We start from the raw sequence: 12,500 nt of genomic DNA on the forward strand, positions 1-12,500 counted from the left end.
TTGTTAGAATATATAACAAATGGGACCAAGCTATATTTCTAACAAAGACAAATCATTATTTCTTCTAGATATTCCAGAACAAAAATTTAAAAGAAATTCAATAGACTTTGAAATAACATTAAAATTAGACTCTACAAATTTTCTATATTTGCCGGAATATTTTTGGGGAATTTTAATCATAATAAGTTTGAAGAAATATTTCACAAATATTCTTTGTTGAAAAAACAGAAGCTAAAATTAAGAATTAATTAAAATTGATTATTTTATACAATAAAAAAATTAATTTACTTGAACATTGATTTAAATTGTCAGGAAAGAAGAGGAAGGAATTTAAAATGTAAAAAAGTATAGGCGTTTAAAAATCCTAAAATCATTTTTAAGGTTGTATTTTTTCTCTAAAATTGTCTTTCTGAAAGTTATAAGATGCAAAGTAAAAAAAATAAATTAATTTATTCAAACAAGTCTTTTCTTGGATTTTCAAATTCCAGGGTTTCCCACACATTCATTTATTTGTGGCGGCCCGCCACCAAAGAATTACGGCAACCACAAATAAAAAAATAAAAAATTATTATTATTATTTTTTGGGGGGCTTTTGACTAGCTCGACCGCTCATAAAAGCAATGGGACTCTGTCTGTGAATGCAGCTTGTAGTTACAGATTATATGAATGTGTAAATATTATACAAATATGTATATAAATATGTACAAAATATATTCCAACTCCGCGTTCTTCTTGGTCGCCGCCGCCACCACGCCATGAGATCACAATCACCTGGATGAATGCCAACCTTCATAGACGGGTGACACAGCGTTGGCAGAGACGATTGTCTTGTCAAAATGATTTAACTCAAAGGTTCATTTAGTTACACGTACATTTTGGAGGAACTGGAGTACGTGTGAAACTAGTTGCTCAATCATGGATTTAAATAACACAATTCTCAATAGAAAAAAGACAGTTGCTGTTTCACACTGGCACAACCCTGACTAAGAATCAAACCTGCACTCGGTTTTATTGGCACTAGCAGAGAATAAGTTCATTTTGCCATTATAATATAAAAACTACCAGGAAACAACCAGGTCTGCCATAAAATGTCATAAAGTCATTTATGAATTTACAAACCCCGTTTCCATATGAGTTGGGAAATTGTGTTAGATGTAAATATAAACAGAATACAATGATTTGCAAATCCTTTTCAAGCCATATTCAGTTGAATATGCTACAAAGACAATTGATTGAAACTTTTATTAGTAGATTGCACAGTACAGTACATATTCCGTACAATTGAGCACTAAATGGTAACACCCCAATAAGTTTTTCAACTTCTTTAAGTCGGGGTCCACACAACATATTTGATGTTCAAACTGATGAACATTTTTTTTTTGGCAAAAAATCATAAACTTTAGAATTGAACACGTGACAAAGAAGTTGGAAAATGTGGCAATAAATACTGATAAAGTTGAGGAATGCTCATCAAACACTTATTTGGAACATCCCACAGGTGTGCAGGCTAATTGGGAACAGGTGGGTGCCATGATTGGCTATAAAAGCAGCTTCCCAAAAAATGCTCAGTCTTTCACAAGAAAGGATGGGGCGAGGTACACCCCTTTGTCCACAACTGTGTGAGCAAATAGTCAAACAGTTTAAGAACAACCTTTCTCAAAGAGACATTGCAAGAAATTTAGGGATTTCAACATCTACGCTCCATAATATCATCAAAAGGTTCAGAGAATCTGGAGAAATCACTCCACGTAAGCGGCATGGCCGGAAACCAACATTGAATGACCGTGACCTTCCATCCCTCACATGGCACTGTATCAAAAACAGACATCAATCTCTAAAGGATATCACCACATGGGCTCAGGAACACTTCAGAAAACCACTGTCACTAAATACAGTTGGTCGCTACATCTGTAAGTGCAAGTTAAAGCTCTACTATGCAAAGCGAAAGCCATTTATCAACAACATCCAGAAACGTCACCGGCTTCTCTGGGCCCGAGATCATCTAAGATGGACTGATGCAAAGTGGAAAAGTGTTCTGTGGTCTGAAGAGTCCACATTTCAAATTTTGGGGGGAAATATTCGACACGGTGTCATTTTATGGGGGCAGAGTGCATGCCTTTTAGTCACATAATGGGACACGTGGCTTTGTTTAGGGATTCCCCTTTCAAGTGACGTTTGACAACCCTTGCTCTAAAGAGTCAGATTCCTGAAATAATTCTCACCATTTTTCATAATTACATGTGAAATTCCAGTTTCTAATCACTCTCTGTACTTCATTTACCAGACAACCCCTGTTTGTTTAGCTTCTCAACAAAAATATACTACTGGTGGAGCCCAGCTTGCTGGTTGGTTAAATGACTTTTGAAAAGTTCTTACATGCAATCGGTAACATTTAAATCTTAATATAAATGACATATGTGTTCATTTTTTGTGGTTATGGTGCTCCTTACAGGCTAACAGAAAAAAACCCCTAACCGCTCCTGTCATGTTTGCAATACTTTTGATACTACTTTAAAGAACAAAACACACACCACATGCAGTCATGTACCTGTCGGATAGAACCAGCGGTACTCTTGGAGGGGCTGGGCAGGAGCAGCATGGGATAGTCCACAGCTGTAAAAGATACAACAGATAATAATGCTATTAATCATCAAACAGTGAGCAAAATGTGGGTAAAAAAACAGGAAAAAAGAATAGCAAAACATTTTGTCGTGGCATTTTAGGGAGCTAGTGTCGTATTCCTCTCTGCGTCCTTGTTCCCATCATGCCTAACTGCGATATGTTAATGAGGAGGGTGCTTTCCTTTAGAAATTATAAATTAATTTGTGTTTATTTTGCAACATTGCTTTGTTATGTCTTGCCATGCTAAGTTAAGTATGTGTTAACCTACATTTTTACACATTTTACCTTTTGTCTTTAATCATGACGGTGATTGGTGTCCACTTCTCAATATTCTTTTTGCGGCCAAGCCATAGAACCTATCTCAGCTGCATTCGGGCAGAAGGCGGAGTACCGCATTTTTCGGACTATAAGTCGCAGTTTTTTTTCATAGTTTGGCCTGGGGTGCGACTTATACTTATGTGTGAAATTATTAACACATTACCGTAAAATATCAAATAGTATTATTTATCTAATTCGCGGAAGAGACGAAGAAAATGTCAGCAATCGTCACACACACGTCAACCAATAAGAATTCGGCAGGGGGAGGGTCATGGCAGAAGTGCGTTGTGGGTAATGGGATGCTAACTGCTATATGCTACTGCTGTAGCTATTAAAATGGATCATTTCATCGTTGGCGGTAACTTATAAAAAGTGAGAAGGGCTGAACAAAAATGGCACCGAAAAGGAAATCATGTACTGCAGATTAAACAATATCAAATAAAATTGTTTATCTCATTCGCGGAAGAGACGGAGAAAGTGTCAGCAATCGTCACACACACAACAATCAATAGGGTCGCGGCAGAAGTGCATTGTGGGTCATGGGATGCTAACTGCTATATGCTACGTAGCTATTAAAATGAATCATTTCATCGTTGGCGGTAACTTAAAAACTGCTAACTGCTATATGCTACATAGCTATTAAAATGGATCATAGCTATTAAAATGGATCATTTCATCGTTGGCGGTAACTTAAAAAAACTGAAGGGCTGAACAAAAATGGCGTTAAAAAGGAAATCATGTAGTGCAGATTACAAGCTGGACGTAGTGAAATATGCAGCAGAAAAGGACAAGAGGAAGCGGCGCATACCTTTGGAGTTGGCAGAGTTGTTTAGAAGCCACATTGAGGAAGAAGATTTCATGGGATTTATGGATTAGGTGTGAGAGATAGTTTGGTAAAGGTATAGCATGTTCTATATGTTATAGTTATTTGAATGACTCTTACCATAATATGTTAGGTTAACATAGCAGTTGCTTATTTATGCCTCATATAACCTACACTTATTCAGCCTGTTCTTCACTATTCTTTATTTATTTTAAATTGCCTTTCAAATGTCTATTCTTGGTGTTGGATTTTATCGAATAAATTTCCCCCCAAAAATGTGACTTATACTCCAGTGCGACATATATGTTTTTTTCCTTCTTTATTATGCATTTTCGGCCGGTGCGACTTATACTCCGGAACCACTTATAGTCCAAAAATTACGGTACACTCAGGACAAGTCGCCACCTCATCGCAGGGCCAAGACAGATAGACAGACAACATTCACACCCACATTCACACATTAAGGCCAATTTAGGGCTTTAGTGTAGGAGCTCAACTCATTATTTAACTTTAAAGGGGAACATTATCAGCAGACCTATGTAAGCGTCAATATATACCTTGATGGTGCAGAAAAAAGACCATCTATTTTTTTAACCGATTTCCGAACTCTAAATGGGTGAATTTTGGCAAATTAAACGCCTTTCTGTTTATCGGTCTTTTAGCGATGACGTCAGAATGTGACGTCACCGAGGTAACACACCCACCATTTTCATTTTCACATTACAAACACCGGGTCTCAGCTCTGTTATTTTCCGTTTTTTCGACTATTTTTTGGAACCTTGGAGACGTCATGCCTGGTGGGTGTGTTGTCGGAGGGTGTAACAACACTAACAGGGAGGGATTCAAGTTGCACCACTGGCAAGAAATCTGCCGCCAGACCCCCATTGAATGTACCAGAGTGTCTCCACATTTGAGCGGCGATGCTAAGACAGACATGGCACAGAGATGTATGGATAACCTGCAGATGCATTTGCAACCATTAAGTCAACCAAATCACAAAGGTGAGTTTTGTTGATGTTGTTGATTTATGTGCTAATCAGACATATTTGGTCACGGCATGACTGCCAGCTAATCGATGCTAACATGCTACGCTAATCGATGTTAACATGCTATTTACGCTAGCTGTATGTATATTTGAAACTAGATACCCACATTTAATGCGAAACAAACACTTACCAATCGACGGATTTAAGTTGCTCCAGTGTCACAAGATGCAAAAGTCCTGATGGTTTGGTCCGCACATTTTACCGGCGATGCTAATAAGGCAGCCATGCTATGGGCCACTTCATTAGGTACACCCACGCTATGGCCGAATAGCGTCAATAGCTATTCGCTCAATAGCTTCAATTTCTTCTTCAATTTTGTTTTCGCTATCTGCCTCCATACTCCGACCATCTGTTTCAATACATGCGTAATCTGTTGAATCGCTTAAGCCGCTGAAATCAGAGTCTGAATCCGAGCTAATGTCGCTATATCTTGCTGTGGTAACCGCCATTGTTGTTTGTATTGGCAGCACTGTATGACGTCACAGGGAAATGGATAGTGGTTTGGAAGATAGCGAAAATAAGGCACTTTAAAGCTTTATTTAGGAATATTCCGGGACCGGTAAAATTTTGAAAAAAACTTCAAAAAATACAACAAGACACTGGGAACTGATTTTTATTGTTTTTAACCCTTTTGAAATTGTGATAATGTTCCCCTTTAAACTCCCGGGGTCTAATACAGTGGTTCTTAAAGTCCTACTGAAAGCCACTACTAGCGACCACACAGTCTGATAGTTTATATATCAATGATGAAATATTAACATTGCAACACATGACAATACGGCCTTTTTAGTTTACTTAATTGCAATTTTAAATTTCCCGCGAGTTTCTTGTTGAAAATGTCGCGGAATGATGACGCGTACGCGTGACGTCACTGACTGTCAGGAAATATTAGCCCAGCACCACTCGCGGCTAAAAGTAGTCTGCTTTAATCGCATAATTACTCAGTATTCTGGACATCTGTGTTGCTGAATCTTTTGCAATTTGTTCATATAACAATGGAGACTATAAAAAACAAGGCTGTTGGTGGAAAGCGGTGGATTGCAGCTGCCATTAGCACCGAGAAACAGCCAATGTTTCTTCGTTTGTTGTGAAGCGGAGCGGTCAAGCGAACATGTTTTCTCTACGTCAACCAGCATGTTTTTGGATGGGAAAATTGTGATATATATATCTTACCGGAGAAATCATTGGATTATTCGTCGTCCTGCAGCAGCTGTGAGCTTGGCTCCTTGGTTTCTCTCTGAGACACTTCGTGTTCACCGCAGCCAGCCGACCTCGAGGTATGTCTTTACAATCTTTAAAATCTCACTAAAACACTATTAACACAATAAGCAGATAAGGGATCTTCCAGAATTATCCTAGTAAATGTGTCTAATTACATCTGAAACGCTCACATTGCTGTCGCTTTTTTTTTTTTTTTTTTATTCCTTCACTATCTATATCCTAATTCACGAATCTTCCATCCTCGCTCAAATTAATGGGGAAATTGTCGCTTTCTCGGTCCGAATTGCTCTTACTGCTGGTGGCTCCCATTAAAAACAATGGGAATCGGTGTGGAGCCCTATAACCCGTGACGTCACGCGCACATCGTCTGCTACTTCCTGTACAGGCAAGGCTTTTCTATTAGCGACCAAAAGTTGCGAACTTTATCGTGGATGTTCTCTACTAAATCCTTTCAGCAAAAATATGGCAATATCGCGAAATGATGAAGTATGACACATAGAATGGACCTGCTATCCCCGTTTAAATAAGAACATCTCATTTCAGTTGGCCTTTAACCTTATTGGAAGTTCCGAACCGGCAGTTTCATACGCGCATTCACCGAAACCTTCTTTTGTGTCAATTTTAATTTTTTCAAATTCAAGACAAAGTTATATGGTTCTTTTTTCCGGTGTACAAAATGAACCATGCATGAACTCCCAACAAATTACACACCTGCAAATCAGTGTGACTTCTGCTGTTGTTGTATCCACGATACTCCAATATGGAGAAGTTTTTACTTACACGATGAGCCAATACTTGCCAACCCTCACGATTTTCCGGGAGAATCCTGAATTCCAGTGCCCCTCCCGAAAATCTCCCGGTGCAACAATTCTCCTTTAGCGTCCTCTACAACCTGTCGTCACGTCCAAATTCCCTCCATACAAACATCATTTATGTGGCTTTTACACATAAGTGAATGCAACGCATACTTGGTCAACAGCCATACAGGTCACACTGAGGGTGGACATATAAACAACTTTAACATTGTTACAAATATGCGTTACACAAAAATCGTCAACCAAAGAACGAGATTCCTTTACAGAATCTCCTCTCTGGTCAACAAAAGCACCTTGACTATTCTAGCGGGAACTCTCATTCAACCCTTTTTCGATTAAGCACGCACCTCCTGGTACCCCAGCACCTCCAAAACCCTCAAATCTAGACTCCAAACATCCCAGAACAAGCTAGTCCGGTTACTTTTAGACCTCCACCCAAAATCACACCTCACTCCTACCAAGTGGGCTGGCTCAAGGTGGAGGACAGAGTCAAACAACTTGCACTGAGCCTGGTCTATAAAATCCGCTACACCGCCTTGATACCGAAGTACATGTCAAACTACTTCCTTAACGTAAATGACCGCCATAACCACAACACCAGGGGGAGCTCCACAAACCACGTTAAACCCAGATTCCGATCTAACAAAGGTCTTAACTCATTCTCTTTCTATGCCACATCAATGTGGAATGCACTCCCAACAGGTGTAAAAGTAAGTGCATCTCTATATTCCTTCAAAAGCGCTCTAAAACAACACCTCCAGGCAACTTCAACACTTTACTAATACCCTCCTCCATTCACATCCCATCTCCCCGGATTATAAACAACTCAAATGTACTTCTAATGTATATACTTGTTCTCATGCTATGTGAACTCTGCTGGCTGTACATATCCTACTAAATAAGACCTACACTGTTTCAATGTCCATTTCTCTGTTGATGCAATTGTTGATGACTGAAGTACTGATATCAACCAAAGCTCCTCATCCCACCCCCCGGATTGTAAATAATGTAAATAATTCAATGTATATACTATGATGATTAACTTGTGTGATGACTGTATTATGCTGATAGTATATATTTGTACCATGAATTGATTAACGTGGACCCCGACTTAAACAAGTTGAAAAACTTATTGGGGTGTTAGCATTTAGTGGTCAATTGTACGGAATATGTACTGTACTGTGCAATCTACTAATAAAAGTATCAATCAATCAAAAAAAAACTGTGAGCCCTCACCAAACAAGAATGACAAACACATTTGGGGAGAACATCTGCACCATAACATAACGTAACAGATACCCAGACGCCCTTGCAGCACTAACTCTTCCAGGACCTACAATATACACCCCGCTACCACCAAACCCCGCCCACCTCAAACACGCCTGCCCCCCCATCCACCTCAACCCCCACTCCCCCATCTCCCGAATTCTGAGGTCTCAAGGCTGGCAAGTATGGATGAGCTGGGTGTGTCTTAGGGTTCGATCGAACCACTGGTCTAATATTTTGTCAATTTTAAACGTTTGCTAAAATATTTTGAACTGAACTCGGGGGCTGCGATGAAGTGTACCCCGCCTTCTGCCTGAAGGCAGCTGAGATAGGCACCGGCTCCCCCCGCGACCCCAAAGGGAATAAGCGGTAAAAAATGGATGGATGGATGAACTCAGGGGTTGGCATGGACTCATTCCCGGGCTGTTAGTTGAATAGCCGTGCCACAAGAGTTTGCACTGAACATTGAGTTGATACTTCATTGCCCTGCACTCTTGCATGCTGATTCTGCCGACCCGTGTTTGATTCCCCGGAGAATTTGAAGCAGGGGCTGGTCCAGGCGGGCAGCACTTTTATATCAGAGTACGCAAAAGTCGTATTTTTAATAACAGTCTCCAAACAGCTTTGATTGAAGTCGCTAAATTGGCAACACTAATCCTTCCTGCTTTTTTATTCAATTCCCTGGCAGACCAGGTGCATTGCCATGTGTTTATGAGTGAGGGTGAACAGGTAGCACCAACTTTATAGCATCACAGGTCAAAATATGGTTGAACTTTGACATACTAGTGTTTATTTTTTGTAATATTATACAATCCATGCAGAAAAATCACACCCTCCAAAACATAAATTATTGCATAATCTCTGTTTTATCAATAGATATTGTAATAATCCAATATTGTGAGTTACAGTTAATTTCCCAACCCTATTATTGACATGCTACATTCAACTAATGACTATACCATGACTATAAAAGTCTGGAATTAAATTAAAGTGAACTAATTTCACTTTTTTTTTTAAAAAGGCGACACATTGAAGAAAAGGTTTGTAATTTTACACGTGCCAAGATACAGTGGCATGACACTAAAGATTGAGCGTCCATTTACAGAGCTGAAAATTAACTTCAAAGTCTTGACTTGACTTCTTTATAAAACTTGAAAACACATTGAAAACACTGTAATGTGACGTTACTGTTAAATAACCAAAAAACAAATGATGGGCTATTTAAACAATTTGAAAGGACTGAGAAGACAAGGTCATAGTTTCTACTTTTTTTTTTTTTAATTGATGCTTTGTGACTTGTGCCCTTGATTACTTCTGAACTGTACAAGCACAAATGACAATCTGCATTTTTCTTTTTGTGTCCAACAAAAAGTTTTTCACCAAACAGACCTTGGACTGAAGTGCACAAATATGCCTGCAAGCAGATATTTTAATTTTACGTCTTATGTGTTATTAAAATACTTGAGTGAGAGGATGTTCAAGATTTGGATCAAAGGCAGCGACAAGATTTCTGGCCCTTTGTCAGTCGCAATCAGTGCGCATTCTTCCTTCAAAAAAGGACTTGAAAGAGTTGACATTTTTGCATGACAGAAGCTATCTTGCAGGTATTATTTACTATACAAAAAACAGACTTCATTGGGATTTGTCCGTCAGTGCACTTCAATAAGTATACTGTGTACTAGGGGTGTGGGGGGGGGGGGGGGGGGGGAATCGATTCGAATTTGAATCGCGATTCTCACGTTGTGCGATTCAGAATCAATTCTCATTTAAAAAAAAAAATTAAATAAATAAAAATCGCTTTTTTTTTTTATTTTAATTTTTTTTTTAGCAATCCAACAATACACAACAATACCATAACAATGCAATCCAATTCCAAAAGCAAAGCTGAGCCAGCAACACTCAGAACTGCAATAAACAGAGCAATTGAGAGGAGACACAAACACCACACAGAACAAAACAAAAGTAGTGAAACAAAAATGAATATTATCAACAACAGTATCAATATTAGTTATCATTTCAGCATAGCAGTGATTAAAAATCCCTCAGTGACATTATCATTAGACATTTATAAAAATAATAAAAAAGAACAATAGTGTCACAGTGACTTACACTTGCATGGCATCTCATAAGCTGGACAACACACTGTGTCCAATGTTTTCACAAAGATTAAATAAGTCATATTTTTAATAGTTTAAACAAATTTACATTATTGCAATCAGTTGATAAAACATTGTCCTTTACAATTATAAAAGCTTTTAAAAAGAAATCTACTACTCTGCTCGCATGTCAGCAGACTGGGGTAGATCCTGCTGAAATCTATGTATTGAATGAATACAGACTCCTTTTGAATCAGAAAAATATCGTTTTTGAATCGAGAATCGCGTTGAATCCAAAAAATCTATTTAGAATCGAATCGCGACACCAAGAATCCATATTGAATCGAACCGTGGGACATCCAAAGATTGGCAGCCCCACTGTCTACATACACTGCCCACTTACTGCAGTTCCTGAGTGCACATTTTGATACTGTACAGCGACCCCAAATCGATAACTGGTCGTTGCGCCGCTATTGAGGATATGCTGAGAAAGAAACGGGCACACACAGTGGCAATTTTGGATATGGTTCACATGAGCAGTCAACCACAAGGACGAGGAGCAAATACAATTAAATGTTTATTTGTGCCAAGTGATCAATCGCTCATCCAAAATGTGTAAAGTGCACTGCAAAAAAGTCAGTGTTCAAAAACAAGAAAAAAAAAAAAGAGGGGTATTTTACTTGAACAAAGCAAAATGATCTGCCAATAGAACAAAAACATGTGGCTTGTCAAGACTTTCTAAAACAAGTAAAATTAGCTAACTTCAATGAACCACGAAATACCTTAAAATAAGTATATTCTCACTAATATGTGCATTTTCTTGGTAGAAAAAAAAAGGAGACCTTTTTGTTCAATATATTGAAAAATATTCTTAAGTTTAGTAAATGCTAGTGCCATTATCTTGACATTGTGATATGCGCTCGGCATTACATTTCTTCAAACCAGCAAACTTATACTAACAACAGATGTATTGTTCTTAAAGGGGAACATTATCACAATTTCAAAAGGGTTAAAAACAATAAAAATCAGTTCCCAGTGGCTTGTTGTATTTTTTGAAGTTTTTTTCAAAATTTTACCGGTCTCGGAATATCCCTAAATAAAGCTTTAAAGTGCCTTATTTTCGGCCATTTCCCTGTGACGTCACACAGTGCTGCCAATGTAAACAAACAATGGGAATACCACAGCAAGATATAGCGACATTAGCTCGGATTCAAACTCGGATTTCAGCGGCTTAAGCGATTCAACAGATTACGCATGTATTGAAACAGATGGTTGGAGTATGAAAGTATTGAAGAAGAAACTGAAGCTATTGAGCGAATAGCTATTGACGCTATTCATAGCCATAGCATGGCCGAATAGCTGCGTTAGCATCGCCGGTAAAATGTGCGGACCAAACGATCAGGACTTTCGCATCTTTTGACACTGGAGCAACTTAAATCCGTCGATTGGTAAGTGTTTGTTTCGCATTAAAAGTGGGTGGAAGGAAACGTAATATAGTTGCAAATGAATCTACAGGTTATCCATACATCTCTGTACCATGTCTGCTTTAGCACCGCCGGTAAATAGCATGTTAGCATCGATTAGCGTAGCATGTTAGCATCGATTAGCCGGCAGTCAACATCAACAAAACTCACCTTTGTGATTTCGTTGACTATCGTTGCAAATGCATCTGCAGGTTATCCATACATCTCTGTGCCATGTCTGTCTTAGCATCGCCGGTCAAATGTGGAGACACTCTGGTACATTCAATGGGGGTCTGGCGGCAGACACTCTGGTACATTCAATGGGGGTCTGGCGGCAGACACTCTGGTACATTCAATGGGGGTCTGGCGGCAGACACTTTGGTACATTCAATGGGGGTCTGGCGGCAGACACTCTGGTACATTCAATGGGGGTCTGGCGGAAGACACTCTGGTACATTCAATGGGGGTCTGGCGGCAGACACTTTGGTACATTCAATGGGGGTCTGGCGGCAGACACTTTGGCATCTTGGGGCCAGTGGTGCAACTTGAATCCCTCCCTGTTAGTGTTGTTACACCCTCCGACAACACACCCACCAGGCATGATGTCTCCAAGGTTCCAAAAAATAGTCAAAAAAACGGAAAATAACAGAGCTGAGACCCGGTGTTTGTAATGTGTTGAAAATGAAAATGGTGGGTGTGTTACCTTGGCGACATCACATTCTGACGTCATCGCCTCCAGCGCGATAAACAGAAAGGCGTTTAATTCGCCAAAATTCACCCATTTAGAGTTCGGAAATGGGTTAAAAAAATAGATGGTCTTTTTTCTGCAC

At 39.1% G+C, this 12,500-nt stretch overlaps 1 protein-coding gene across 3 annotated transcripts in view; it reads right to left on the reverse strand.

Annotated features, from left to right (window-relative positions):
- The window catches only part of LOC133535576 (transcription factor SOX-13-like), a 110,212-nt gene that overhangs the window by 30,114 nt on the left and 67,598 nt on the right, over positions 1-12,500 (reverse strand). For all 3 annotated transcript variants that reach the window (XM_061875523.1, XM_061875521.1, XM_061875522.1), the window contains one exon: positions 2,549-2,613. In XM_061875523.1, the coding sequence (XP_061731507.1) occupies positions 2,549-2,613 (65 nt within the window). The remainder of the gene's footprint in view (positions 1-2,548; positions 2,614-12,500) is intronic.

The sequence above is a fragment of the Nerophis ophidion genome, linkage group LG16, assembly GCF_033978795.1.
Source record: "Nerophis ophidion isolate RoL-2023_Sa linkage group LG16, RoL_Noph_v1.0, whole genome shotgun sequence".
Lineage (NCBI taxonomy): Eukaryota > Metazoa > Chordata > Actinopteri > Syngnathiformes > Syngnathidae > Nerophis > Nerophis ophidion.